This window comes from Polypterus senegalus, chromosome 7, assembly GCF_016835505.1.
Source record: "Polypterus senegalus isolate Bchr_013 chromosome 7, ASM1683550v1, whole genome shotgun sequence".
NCBI classification, from domain to species: domain Eukaryota; kingdom Metazoa; phylum Chordata; class Cladistia; order Polypteriformes; family Polypteridae; genus Polypterus; species Polypterus senegalus.
The window spans coordinates 17,405,931-17,421,381 of NC_053160.1; the positions used below are offsets into that span (position 1 = coordinate 17,405,931).

Genomic DNA, 15,451 nt, shown 5'->3' on the forward strand with positions numbered 1-15,451 from the left:
ATATATATATGACAACAACACTCATCACTCACAACAGTGACAAAACAATTACATTAACAATCATGTTACGTTATTTTCAAAATGTTTCCTTTTCTTTTTCATTGCTTCTTTAACACATTACTTCTTTTTGCTAGTATATATATATATATATATATATATATATATATATATATATATATATATATATATATATATATATATATATATGTATATATAGACCTGTAGGAGGTGCCACTGAGCCCCTAGACCCTTCTACACACCAATACCAACACAAGTCCCAGTTCAAATAATAATTTATTGTAACAAATATTTTCACAGGTAATGCTCAAATACAGCACAGATACGATTCTTTCTTTCTTTCTTTCCCTCCATGCCTCCAGGTAAGTCCAGCTCTTCTCCCAACTCTGAATCGCCTGGATGAAATGTCAGACCCGGGAGTACTTCTGCTGTTACAGCACAACAGGTTTGGAAGCAATTCTGGGTCAGTCAGAAGATCCTTAAGGTGGAGATAGTCTGTCCCTGCAGATCCTCCTGGTGGCACCCATGGAACCCTGCAGGGCTGTCTAATGGAACTGCAATTCCCAGGCTGCCCTGCCAGTATCCATGTAGGTACTGTAGCCCAGGAAGAATGTCAGCTGTTTTATCAAGGGAGCAAATAGTCCATGTGATTGGTCTCCCCCTGTCCTTCTGTTAAACTACTTATTTAACTTATTTAATTTTCCATCCATTTTCCAACCCAGTGAATCCGAACACAGGGTCACGGGGTTCTGCTGTAGCCAATCCCAAAGCACAAGGCAGGAACCAATCCCGGGTAGGGTGCCAACCCACCGTAGGACACACACAAACACACCCACACACCAGGCACACACTAGGGCCAATTTAGAATCGCCAATCCACCTAACCTGCCTGTCTTTGGACTGTGGGAGGAAACCCACGCAGACACGGGGAGAACATGCAAACTCCACGCAGGGTGGACCTGGGAAGCAAACCTGGGTCTCCTAACTGCGAGGCAGCAGCGCTACCCATCAGCTCTACCCACTGCGCCACCATGCCACCCACTTATTTAATTTTAATTGATTTATTATATATATGATACAGCATCTGGCAAATAATACAAAGAGTACACAACATGTGTTTCACCCCCCCTTACGGGGATCGAGCCTCAGAGCCTGAGGCAATGCCTCTGACATTGCGCCACGGTGGCTGGTTTGCTTATTTGACAGGGTGAAGATCGGACTACAGTTTTACATTCTTAGTGCTGAATTGCATTCTGATCATTTACGTGGTTACCTACCAGGTAACGCTTGTGGTTGGTCAGCAAGTCTCCAAGCATTTAATAATGACACCTCCCGATAAGTTGAGATTTTCTTGTGGCACTGGCTCAACTCAGTCATTACCAGGATGAATTTGGCCAGGGCACCAAAGTTCAGTATCCCTCGTTTAAAAAAACAAACCTTTACATAAACTAGTGGCGAATTTGGTGCAAAAATCAGGTGATTAGATGGTGATCGGTATTTTTTTTTCTTTTGTTTATGATTCTTAGTTTACCTTTCACTTGGTGTCCGTGTGTCTTTCAAGCTATGGACATCTTGACTGTTTTATATTTTTTTGGGTTTTTTTTTGACAATTCTTTGGCATAACTTTCTCATCTCCCAGTAATTTTAAGCCCCCAGTACTCATGTGGGAAGTTTTCCCATATCAGTGTAGTTGTCTACATGGATTTACAGCAACTTTAAATGTCTTTTTTGGTGTTGACAGCAAACCCTAACAAAAAAATGAAGGGAGCACAAAAGTGACCTGAAGAACAGAGTTGCAAAATTAAATAATCTCTCCATTTCATCTCACTTTAGCTGGAAGAATTTATATTATTAAGATGAATAGCCTTCCGAAGCTCCTCTTTTTATTTCAAAACATTCAAATATACATCAATAGATAATTTTTTAAGAAATTAGACTCAACCTAATTTATTTGGAATTCAAAAAATCCACGTATCCAAAGGGCTACCCTACAAAGACCTAAGGCGGAAGGTGGCATGGCTCTACCCAACTTTCAATTTTATTACTGGGCGGCAAACATACAAACTATAAAAACATGGACATGGACAGAAATAGACGAACAGACACAGGCTTGGCCTGCAATAGAAATAAAATCTTGCAGTACTTCTTCATATTCCTTGCTTTGTACCCCAATAAATACAAGTCATCGCCAATATACTAACAACCCAAATGTGCTTCACTCACTAACTATGTAGGAAGCATTTTAAGATAGAGAAGCTTTTATCGGTGGCACCTCTGCACGAGAACCACCTTCTTCCATCCACTCAAACACACTCAGTTTTTAATGCCTGGAAAACATCTGGAATTAAATCACCTAGAGATCTGTACATAGACAACATCTTTGCAAGTACACTCCAAATTTAGCATAACAGCAACACATTTCTTTCGCTATCTTCAAATCAGAAACTTTGTTAAACAGAACCTGCCCAATTTTCCTCCTCTCTCACCTACCTCTATGCCGGAAAAAATATTGCTCAGACTCGAGGACTCGGACAGCATTTCTGCAATATAAAAACACTTACAGTCCCTCCCTTTCTAAGATCCCAGAGTACAGTGGGAAAATGATCTCTTACTCAACATCTCAGAAAAGGAGTGAAAGGTAGCAATGCAAAGAATTCACTCGAGCTCCATATGCGCAAAGCATACAATTATTCAACTCAAAATTGTATATCGAGCACATCTGTCTCACTTAAAATTGAACAAAATGTTTCCAGGGCAAGAGCCAACCTACGAACGCTGCAATCAACCTCCAGCCTCACTATGCCACATGTTCTGGGCCTGCACCAAATGAACATCATTCTGGACCAAAATCTTTGAATGCCTATCAGAAGGCCTTGGTGTCCCAGTCCCTCCTAATCCACTAACAGTTATGTCTGGTGGGCTCACAGTGGGGCTTAAAGTGGAGAAGGACAAACAAACTGGAATTGCCTTTACTTCACTATTAGCATTTAGACTTATCTTGCTCAATTGAAAGAATCCTAACTCTCTTATTCTAAGTCAGTGGGTTGCTGATGTTATATATTATTTGAAACTCAAAAAAATCTAATTCACACTTAGAGGATCTGTGCAGAACTTTTTCAAAATCTAGCAGGATCTAATCAATAACATTTTAGAATAAGAATTTAAATTGAGGAAGCAGGTTCTCTCCCCTCTTTTACTCCATTTATCTTCATTCTTTTATTATTTTATCTATTCATTTGTCTTTACTACCATAAAGTTTTACACTTCTGGCTTAGCTCTCTTTCTCAGGGCCAGGGGTTGATTTGTTTCGAACCTTTTTCTTTTTTTTATTTTTGTAAAACTCAAGTTATGTGTATGGAGTGTTATTTGATTTTAATAAATTCAATAAAATTAAAAAAATAAATAAATAATCAGACTCTCAGGTAACTGGTGGTTGAAGTAACGCAGCACCTGAAATTTCTAAGTGATAAAAACAAAGTTAGGCATAAACAGAAAACATGAAGCAAAATGGACAGAAGCTAAGAGCAAGGGAAGCAGAAAAATGAATTAAACACAAAAGAAAAGCATCAAACAAAACAAGAAAAGGGTATTATTACATTCGGTGTACCCCATGTTGGAATGATAGAAGTGGCAGAGCAGAAACACAGGGAAAGAGAGCTCGAGCAATCTGCCTCGTCACAACAACAGTTAGGCACTCTATCAAGTCAGGCTGATTCAGTTTGATTACGTTTTTATTCTCCACGTAAAGCCTAAGGAGCAGCAATACTGCACTGTAACAAACAGACATGGCAGACCCGTTTTCTTAATCCTAACACTCTATTGTCTAAATGTTTAACTTAAATCCGTAGGCTTGGACTTACTGGAAGGACAGACTCGACCCATAACCTGGGAGCAGCTGCAGATTGTGGACAATGATAACATTAAGAACGTGCAGATCATCACAGTCGACGGTCTTCAGCATGGAAGACTCACTGTAAGAGGTAATGCTCCTCGGGTCTTCTTCACAATGTTTCTGGAAAAGTATAGAATTTGTGCCAAAATCAAATAAATAAAATGGCAGAATTTCATTTTAGCACAAATGGTGTTTCATAGAAAAGTAGGAAAGGCTTTGTGCTTTTGCTTTCCTTCAGTTTTTTCGGACAGTTAATGGGCATTTTCTAGTTTCAGCCAGGTTATCGATGTCATGTTCTGTGGTTCGGTGGTTTGCTGCCATTTTGAGATGTCATTGCCAACACACAATTTCAGCCACTGAGAAGCACAACGCTGGAAATGACACATTTGATGCCACCAGCGTGACGCTTTAAAGAAATGGCAGGCACAGATTCATCATCATTTGAGCTTGTGGATAAAGAAAGAAGAACCTTTGTGTGTGTGTGTGTGTTTAGTTAGTGCTCCTTAGATCTCTCGGTTTCCTGTGTCCAGTTTTTGTGTGTAATGACTACAATGCTGGCATGCCAGCAGCCATGCTACCTGTACTTCAGAAGAAGTCATCCACCTGAAGCTAAGCTTGTTTGAGCCCAGCCAGTACTTGGATGAGATAATATCTAGGAAAAGCTTGGGTTGCTGCTGGAAGAGGTGTTGGTGAGGCCTGTGGTCTGAATGTGGATCCCAATGCCCCAGTGCAGTGAGGGGGACATTGCGCTGTTAAAATGGCACCGTCCTTCGGATGAGACGTAAAACTGATGCCCTGACTCTCTGTGGTCATAAAAGATACCTGGGCATCCTTCATAAAGAGTAGCGGGTATCTCAATCTTCAAAATAAATTGCCCACCACAGCCTAATCATTCTGGCCTCCTAATCATCCCCTGTCTCTAATTCTCACCTCCTCTAACTAATGCGTGGTCAGCATATTGACATAAAATGACTGCGGTAGCATCATCGGTGTGGATACTGCACATCGGTAGAGGTAGAAGTGGCTCTCCCCACACTCTGAGTGTCTTTAAAAGCATTATATAAAATGCAAGGTCTTCTTCTTCATCGTCTTGTTGACAAAAAATAGGTTTGACTTTTGGTTACAGATTTTCTGAATAATTTGTACTTACCTACATTACTTTTTTCCTTTGATGAACCAATATTTGTCCTACTTTTTGTGACTACTAACTGAATACTAAATGATATGTATTGATAGGTGGCAAAGGCTTCATGTTCACCGTCAATGACATCAAGGCTAATGAAGTGAGGTACCATCATGATGACAGTGACACAACAAAAGACTTCATCGTCTTCAGAATCTCCGATGGTCGCCACAGTATCCGACACAAATTCCCTATCAACATCCTACCGAAAGATGACAGTCCACCTTTCCTCATCACAAACATGGTGCTGGAACTTTGTGAGGGTCAATCACTCCTCATTCAGCTGTCAATGCTTCAGGCCTCTGACATGGACTCCTGTGATGACTACATCTTGTTTAATATCACTCAGCCACCAACGGCGGGAGAGATTCGGAAAAAACCCGGACCACTTCTCACAGGTACCATGTAATGTACAGACGTGCTCATAAGTTTACTACCCTGGCTGAATTTGTAATATGCGTACCATACTTTAAAGTAGAGATGACTGATCAGGCTGAACACATTTAATTTACTTTTAATGGAGTCCAACTAAAACTATAAGGCATTACAGAACAGCACAACCATTAAACAAAACATAGAAATAAAGAAAATAATGAGATGGTCCCTGTTCAAAAGTGTGCACACCCTTAGTTCTTAATATTGTGTACTGCCTCCTTTAGCATCAATGATGGCCTGCAGTCTTTTGTGATAGTTGTGCATGAGGCCCTTGATTTTCTCAGGTGGTAGACCTGCCTTCTTGGTAAAAATCCCCCAGGTCCCGTAAATTTGTGGGTTGTCTTGCATGAACTGCACATTTGAGATCTTCCCAAAGTGGCTCAATGAGATTGAGGTCAGGAGACTGTGATGGCCCCTCCAGCACCTTCACTTGTCTGCTGTAGCCACTGAAGGGTCGACTCAGCCTTGTGGTTTGGATCATTGGCATGTTGGAAGATCTAAATGTGTCCCATGTGCAGCTTCCAGATGATGAGTGCAAGTTGTCCTCCAATATTTTCTGATGACACTCTGCATTCGTCTTACCATCAATGTTCATTAAGTTACCTGTGCAGCTGTAGCTCACACACCCCCAAGAACATCAGAGATCCACCTTCATGCTTCACACTGGGGATGGTGAAAATTTTTGTCATGGGCCTTGTGTTTATGGTTGTGACCAATCAATTTTTGGTCTCATGACTCCAAAGGACTTTGTGAGGCTTGTCTACAGTTGTGGCCAAATGTTTTGAGTGTTGGTTTTCACAAAGTTTGCTTCTTTAGTGTTTTAGATCTTTTTTGTTAGATGTTTCTATCATATACTGAAGTAGAATTGCAAGCATTTCATAAGTTTCAAAGGCTTTTATTGACAATTACATGACGTTTATGCAAAGAGTCCATATTTGCAGTGTTGGCCCTTCTTTCTTTTTCAAGACCTCTGCAATTCCCCCTGTCAGGCTGTCCATCAACTTCTGGGCCAGATCCTGTCTGATGGCAGCCCATTCTTGCATAATCAATGATTGCAGTTAGTCAGAATTGGTGGGTTTTTGTTTGTCCACCCTCTGCCTCTTGAGGATTGATCTCAAGTTCTCAATGGGATTATAAATGTCAAGGGAATTCCCTGGCCATGGACCCAAAAGCTTGATGTTTTGTTCCCCAAGCCACTTAGTTATCATGATTGCCTTATGGCCCGGTGCTCCATCATGCTGAAAAAGGCATTGTTGGTCACCAAACTGTTCTTGGATAGTTGGGAGAAGTTGCTCTTGGAGGATGTTTTGGTCCCATTCTTTATTCATGGCTGCGTTCTTAGGCCAAATTGTGAGTGAGCCCACTGCCTTGGCTGAGAAGCAACCCCACGTGACATGAATGATCTCAGGATGCTTTACTGTTGGCCTGAATGGAATTTATCAGTGAAAATGACTTGACCCCAGCAGTCCTCAGCAGTTCAATCCCTGTACCTTTTGCAGAATATCAGTTTGTCCCTGATGTTTTCCTTGCTACCCTTCTTGACACCCACCAGGCCATCCTCCAAAAGTCTTCAGCTCCCCTCACTGTGTGTGCAGATGCACTCCCACATGTCTGCTGCCATTCCTGAGCAAGCTCTGCACTGGTGGTGCCCATAGCTGAATCAACTTTTGGAGATGGTCCTGGCACTTGCTGGACTTTTTTGGTTACCCTGAAGCCTTCTTCACAGCAATTAAACCTCTCTATTCTAACTCAATCAGCATGACAGAGTGATCTCCAGCCTTGTCCTCGTCGACCCCCTTACCTGTGTAAACGACAGGATCGCTGAAAAGATGTCAGGAGGTCCTTTTGTGGCAGGGCTGAAATAGACCGGTAATGGGTTTTTTGGGGATGAAGTTCATTTTCATGGCAAAGAGGGACTTTGCAATTAATTGCAGTTCATCTGATCCCTCTTCAGAACATTCTGGATGATATACAAATTGCTATCATAAAAACCGAGGCAGCAAACTTTGTAAAAATGAATATTTGTGTCATTCTCAAAACATTTAGCCACGACTGTAGAAGTTCTTTGGCATATTGTAAGCAGACTGTCTAGTGACGTTGGCACAGTGAAGACTTTTTTCTTGCAATTCAACCAAGAAGCTCATTTTTTTTTTAAGTACCTCCTTATTGTGCATCTTGAAACAGCAACACCACTGGTTTGCAGAGAAGCCTGTACCTTAGCTGAAGTGGCTTGTAGGTTTTTTTTGGCATCTCAACAAATGATCGTGGCAGCTGTGGCTGAAATCTCGGATGGCCTACCTGACCGTGGATTGGTAACAACAGACCCCTAACTTTACACTATGTTTTATCAGAATTTGAACTCTACTGACAGGTATTTTCAGATCTCTGGATATCTTTTTATATCCTTTTCCTGATTTATACAATTCAGCCACCTTTTCTTGCAGGTCCTTTGACAGTCATTTTGCTTTCCCCCATGGCTCTGTATCCAGCAAAGTCAGTGCAGCTCTGTATAAATTCAAATTGACAGTTTATACTCAGACACTGACTGCAATCCAAGAGGTTACAGGAGTGGACCCTCTCCCTTCATCACCCTTAGTTTGAACCTGTGTGAGTCAAATTGTGTGTTTATTACCAGCCCCAGCATTCAAGGGGATGTGAACTTTTGATCAGGCCCATTTGAGTGATTTCAGTTATCATGAGGATTTAAAAAGGGCACACACAACGATGTGATAATAAATTGCTTTTCCTGACCACACTCCCTAATTAAAAAGAAAGCCTTCCGCAGGATTACTTCTTTTTCCCACACAATTACCAAAATGTCACCAATTCTTCCAGGGTGAATAAACTTATGGGCACAACTGCATGCAATGTGTTGTAAGGTTTCTAAACTCTTTTGGGGCTCCTCCCAATGGGTCGACATGCCAAAGGGCATCCCAGAGTGCGATCGCTGCATCTATGGAAGATAGCCCTGTTCGTTGCTGGGCAATTCAAATTCAAAAAACTTTATTAATCCCAGAGGGAAATTACTTGTGCTCGGTTACAGGTGCTCACAGTTGTTGACTAAAGAAAGGAAAAAAAAAAACAAAAAACAATAGTGTACAGTAGTATAGTATTATTGTATGCACTCTTATATTACATATGCTATAGGGAGGTAGTATTGCAGTTGTCATATTATTAGTATGGGTAAGTATTAATGTCCTATTGTATACCAGTCAGTGCAAAAGCCACATACATGTTTGTATGGGTTACAGAGAAGAATTGTAAACTTTTATGGCCGTTGGGAGAAAGGATCTCCTGTGGCGCTCTGTGGAGCACTTGATAGTAATCAGTCTCTGGCTGAAACTGCTCCTCTGTTCAGCGAAAACACTGTATAGCGGATGAGAAGGATTGTTCACAATGGATTTTACTTTGGATAGAATCCTCCTCTTCGCTTCTACATCCACAGAATCAAGCTCCATGCCTAGCACAGAACCGGCCTTTTTAATTGACTTGTCCAATTTGTTCTTATCAGACACCTTAATGTTCCCACGTGGCATCCCACTGCTGTGGCAGCTCTCCATGAAAAGAAATCCGAGACAATACTGTCCCCTGGGAGCTCCAGTGCTATCCAGGAAACCAAGCAGGTGTCAATGTTTATGTTCATTAGTTTCTCCCCCAGTACTGCCGGTTGGATGGTATTAAAGGCACTGGAGAAGTCAAAGAACATCATCCTTACGGTGGTCCTAGGCTTGTCAAGGTGAGAGTAGGTGCGATGTAGCAGGTGTATTATGGCAAGGAACATTATTACTGCAGGGACCAGGATTGCTTGGCCACTAACTTGGCTACGACCCTGCGTGATTGCTGTGTCTGTGTATAGTTAGTGGAAGATCCCGCTACAATAGATAACCGTGCTGTTTCTTTTTCAAGCTGAATGAAGCTGGTTTCGCTAAAATACTGAGGCTCAGCCTCGTGTTTTGGGGTACAAAACAGGGACTCACACGTCACAGTGTAAAAAGGTCTGATCATGGAAGTGGGAAAAGACGAAGAATAAGTGCATGTAATTACTCATTTGATCAACAGGGTTTGAAGGAATGGATTGGTGTACAATATAAGTCGTCTACTGTGATACGATTTCTACTTTCAGACAGCACCACGGGACCTTTAATGACCATTATAGCTTTTTCATTTCTTGTGCCACCATTGTGTTAGCAGGAGGACTCTTGAATCAAATGTTGACACTTGTTACTAGGAAAGTTACTACTCTATTTTCCAAGGTGGAAATTACTTAACATATCTGCACCAGTCTTTGTTTTGTTTTTCCTCCCTAATGTCCCAGTCTCTGCATGACAGAGCGGTGAGTAGGCATAGCTTGACCCGTCACTCATTTGGAGTTGGGCTTGCATCAATCCATCAGAACTGTGCTTATTGCATTTTGGTATGACAGCTTGCATGATAGGCCTCTATCCATTAATCGAGTTACATATTCAAATCAGGTACCCAACCTACCTCCAAATGTGTCACTAATGACATCTATCTGCTTGCTTACTGAAGGAAAAATAACTCGGGTAATTGTCATCAGTGGGTTTGTAGCTGTTTTTCATGCTGATTTCAAATCTGTGTTTCATTTTTTCTCTAGCACGTCTAGTTTTTGTGTTGAAGCTAATTATATATTGCGTGACTTTAGCATTTCACTGAATGCATTTTTAATCAGAAATTGTTATGCACTTCTAATTAGAATATTCTGCACTTTTAATTAGAATGTAATTGATTTTTAACTATGTGTTTTTATTAATGTCTTGTGCATCGTTTTTTTCGTTCTGCAGCACATCTCGGATGTTCTGCTGAATGACAAATAAAATGGAATTGAATTGAATTGAATGAAATTTGTTAAGTCCTGCGGTGGGCTGGTGCCCTGCCCGGGGTTCGTTTCCTGCCTTGCTCCCTGTGCTGGCTGGGATTGGCTCTAGCAGACCCCCGTGATCCCGTAATTAGGATAAAGCGGGTTGGATAATGGATGGATGGATGGATGATATTTGTTAAAATTAGCCAAAGCCTAATAATAACAATGATACATTTTATTTATATAGTGCATTTCCCATGCTCAAGGTGGTTCCAAGATTTAACGACAGTTGTCTGTATTTTTATGTTACGGACGGCATTAACTGTGATTGATTTCAGTTGGTATCATGTGTAGAAGTTGTATTAATCATTCAGACAGTTTCTGTTATGTGTGAGGGTCATTCATGGCGAAAGCACAACATCGCCCAATTACCGCAGATTCATTAGAACATTAGAAAACTCTAGACGAGAACAGGCCATTCAGCCCAACAAAGCTCGCCAGTCCTATCCATTTATTTTTTCCAAAAAAACATCAAGTCGAGTTTTGAAAGTCCCTAAAGTCTTACTGTCTACCACACTACTTGGTCGCTTATTCCAAATGTCAATCGCTATTTGTGTAAAGAAAAACTTCCTAATGTTTGTGTGAAATTTCCCCTTAACAAGTTTCCAACTGTGTCCCCGTATTCATGATGAGCTCATATTAAAGTCACCATCTCGATCCACTGGACTAATTCCCTTCATAATTTTAAACACTTTAGTCAGGTCACCTCTTCATCTTCATTTGTTTAAACTGTAAAGGCTCAGCTCTTTTAATCTTTCCTCATAGCTCATCCCCTGTAGCCCCTGAATCGGCCTAGTTGCTCTTCTCTAGACCTTCTCTAGTGCTGTTATGTCCTTTTTGTAGTCTGGAGACCAAAACTGCACCCAGTACTCCAGATGAGGCCTCACCAGTGTGTTATAAAGCTTGAGCAGAACCTCCTGTGACTTGTACTCCACACATCAAGGCGCTATATAAACTGACATTCTGTTAACCTTCTTAATGGCTTCTGAACACTGCTGGGAAGTCAATAGCGTAGAGTCTACCATGACTCCTAAACCCTTCTCATAAAGCATCCTCTCGATTTCCAACCGCCCATTGTGTATTCTAACCTCACATTTTTATTTCCTATGTGTAATTCTTTACATTTACTGACATTAAATTTCATCTGCCACAAATTTGCCCAAGCCTGTCTGCTATCCAAGTCCCTCTGTAATGATATAACGGATTCCAAATTACAGTATCTGCTAATCCACCTATCTTGGTATCATCTGCAAACTTAACCAGCTTGTTACTTGAATTCCTATCTTAATCATTTATATATTTTAAAAATAGCAGTGGCCCTACACTGACCCCTGCTGGTCACCACTCTTAACATCGGCCAGTTTTGTTGAGGTTCCTCGCACCATCACCCTCTGCTTCCTGTGTCTGAGCCAATTCTGCACCCATCTAAAACCATCACCCTGAACTGCCACTTCTTTTAGTTTGATGCCAGCCTCTCATGTGGCACCTTATCAAATGCTTTCTGAAAGTCCAGATAAATAACATCATCTGCTCCACTTTGATCGTATCCTTTTGTTGCCTCCTCATGGAATTCCAGCATGTTAGTAAAACATGACTTCCCTCTTCTGAACCCATGCTGACTGTTCTTAAGAAGACGTCTAGATTGTACTTCAGCTGTCCACTTGGTGACCAGGATAAATCTTGGGCTTCACGTGTCATCTGTACCAGCTGTTCCAATGGACTGCTTGGCTGGCTAAATCCACAAAAGGCAGCGATGTCATTTGCAATCCTGATGGTGTGGAGGGAACCGCGAGACCATCTCAGCAATCGCTACTTTGACTGCGTGAACACAAGTGGATTTTCAGCTAAACTATACATGTTTATTCCAGCCTGGAGTTTGCAATCATGCCTCTCCGTATCAAGCTAGGCTTGATGAAGAACCTTGTAGAGGCCATGTGTAATGCAGACTCGCTGGGTTTTCAATACCTTGTTGAGAACTTTCTAAACATAAGCACTGCACAAATGAAGGAAGGGATATTTATAGGTCCACAGATTAAGTCCATATTGCAGGATGATGGTTTTAAACAGTCTCTCTCAGCAGCTGAGGAAGAAACTTGAGAGGCATTCAAGTGGCACTGTAAAAACTTTCTGGGTAGCCATAAGTCTTCTACATACAAGGAAGGAGTTGAGAATCTGCGTGATTCATACCAGAAACTGTACTGTCGCATGTCATTGAAAATTCCCTTCTTTGTACTCACATCTAGAGTTCTTTCCAGAAAGTCTTAGTATGGTGAGTGATGAGCAAGGAGAACGTTTTCAGCAGGACATTCAGTTAATGGAGCGTCGCTACCAGAATTTCTGAGATGAGAATATGATGGCAGACTACCGCTGGATGCTGTACCACGACAATCCAGACACAGTGTGCACAAGAAAATCCTACTCTGAGCATTTATGAAGAAATAGTGGACGCCGTTCAGCGTATCTAGGCCACAGTGTGTGGCGATTTGACTTCACACTGAAGATATTGAAACATTTACTTCATTGGTTGCTTATATTTTAGTAAAAATTACATACAAGCACACTGTACACTAACATTACTCGTAACTCAAAAAGTTGACGTGACTGCAAAAGACTGAAAGCGGATCTGAAATCAGCTTGAAAAACCGATTTAGTAAAGCGTATTGTGGTCTCTGATGATTACCAACAATAATTTTTTGTTGCCTTGGGTAGATGAATAATAAATATGCCATTTGTTAGATAGATGGGCTGATGGATGGTTGCAAAAATGACTGGATGGTTGAGTGGATAGGTGGATTTACGAATGAATGGATGTGTAAATGGAGGGATAGACTGACCTTTAATTGGATGCAAAGCTGAAACGACGAAATGATAAACGGATGGATGGATGGATGATGCAATATTTTTTCTTGTTTTTTTTTTTTCTGAAGGTTACCCCGTCCAGCGCTTTCTTCAGAGAGACCTGTTCAATGCCATTATTTATTACCATCATCTGGGAAATGAAGTGTTTGAAGATTCCTTTGAGTTTGTGCTCTCTGACAGCCATGACCCACCCAATCTATCAGAGCCACAGGTACCTTACAGTTGCTACTTTCATATTTTAGTGAATCTTAATAAATCTCGACATTATAGGCTTACAGTTCTGTAGGTTGATAAAATTGCATCAAAGGGCCACAAGATGACCCAGAGGATTTGACTGTGTGCTTCCTAGCTGCTTGATTAGCCTCCAAGTCTCATTTTCCCCAAGATAATAATTTGACATCATTGTATTTATTTTAATACACAAATCAAAGTCCACGCACTTATTCATTTATCAAACTCTTCTGCTCACCAGGAGTCTGTGTCAGCAGCACTAATCAGAGACGTGGACCAGCGCTTGACCTGATGCCATTGTCTGCCATTGTACTTACTCACTCAGGCCAGGCCTGTTTAGAAATGTCTTTAGAATGGTGCTGTATAGTCAAGTGCACAACAAGTGACATCTAGTATATAAGTAGATAAATATTTTATTCTATTTGTGCAAGCCTGTGCTGTAAAAAACCTGCCATTGTGCTCGCCTCGCTTGTGCATTAGCGGCTAAGCGACTCTCTTTCTTCAGAGGTTTCGTTTTGCTGATGTGCTCGCCTCGCTTGTGCATTAGCGGCTAAGCGACTCTCTTTCTTCAGAGGTTTCGTTTTGCTGATGTGCTCGCCTCGCTTGTGCATTAGCGGCTAAGCGACTCTCTTTCTTCAGAGGTTTCGTTTTGCCGAAGTGCTCTCCTCGCTTGTGCAATAGTGGCTAAGCAACTGTCTTTCTTCTGATATTTTGTTTTACTGTTGTGCTTGCCTCGCTTGTGTATTAGCGGCTAAGCCAGTGGTTCTCAACCTGCGGGGTGGGCACCCCTAGGGGGGTGCGAAGTAACAAAAAGGGGGGGCGCTAAGATGTGAAAAAAAGAAAACAAGAATCAAAAATATGAAAAAAACATCTGTTGAAACCAAAACAAATTAACTTAAACTACATTCTGATACTAGAACAATAAATATAGAGTTAGATAAACGTCAATAAAAGTTAAGTAGGTATAATAAAATATGCATCTATATTTCAAAAAAACGTTAGGTGGGGCGCGATTAAAACTGTTATGAAAACTCGGGTCGCAAATACTTAAAGGTTGAAAAACACTGGGCTAAGCGACTGTCTTTCTTCGGAGGTTTCGTTTTGCCGATGTGCTCGCCTCGCTCGTGTATTAGCGGCTAAGCGACTCTCTTTCTTCAGAGGTTTCGTTTTGCGACTCTCTTTCTTCAAGTGCTCTCCTCGCTTGTGCAATAGTGGCTAAGCAACTGTCTTTCTTCTGATATTTTGTTTTACTGTTGTGCTTGCCTCGCTTGTGTATTAGCGGCTAAGCCAGTGGTTCTCAACCTGCGGGGTGGGCACCCCTAGGGGGGTGCGAAGTAACAAAAAGGGGGGGCGCTAAGATGTGAAAAAAAGAAAACAAGAATCAAAAATATGAAAAAAACATCTGTTGAAACCAAAACAAATTAACTTAAACTACATTCTGATACTAGAACAATAAATATAGAGTTAGATAAACGTCAATAAAAGTTAAGTAGGTATAATAAAATATGCATCTATATTTCAAAAAAACGTTAGGTGGGGCGCGATTAAAACTGTTATGAAAACTCGGGTCGCAAATACTTAAAGGTTGAAAAACACTGGGCTAAGCGACTGTCTTTCTTCGGAGGTTTTGTTTTGCCGATGTGCTCGCCTTGCTTGGGCATTAGTGGCTAAGCGAGGGTCTCTTTCTTTGGAGGTTTCATTTTGCCGATGTGCTGGCCTCGCTTTTGTTAGCAGCTAAGCGAGTTTTCTGTTGCCTTGGAGGTGAAGCCCTTACCCCGACTCCACCTCTCACTTCTGTGCCGGAAAGACAGACACACACACTTCTACATGTAGATGTTTATATATAAGATACTGTATCTTTATTTGTAATGTTAAAGAGTCAGGAAGCTAAACAAACCAGTTTTCTAATGCCAGAGTTTCATTCAGCCATCTCATTCCGGTCACCACTGGGGTGT

At 41.2% G+C, this 15,451-nt stretch overlaps 1 protein-coding gene across 3 annotated transcripts in view; it reads left to right on the forward strand.

Annotated features, from left to right (window-relative positions):
• frem1a (Fras1 related extracellular matrix 1a) overlaps nucleotides 1-15,451 on the forward strand; it is a 265,444-nt gene that overhangs the window by 119,115 nt on the left and 130,878 nt on the right. For all 3 annotated transcript variants that reach the window (XM_039758260.1, XM_039758263.1, XM_039758261.1), the window contains exons 8-10: nucleotides 3,866-3,997; nucleotides 5,146-5,490; nucleotides 13,334-13,476. In XM_039758260.1, coding sequence (XP_039614194.1) covers nucleotides 3,866-3,997; nucleotides 5,146-5,490; nucleotides 13,334-13,476 — 620 coding nt within the window. The remainder of the gene's footprint in view (nucleotides 1-3,865; nucleotides 3,998-5,145; nucleotides 5,491-13,333; nucleotides 13,477-15,451) is intronic.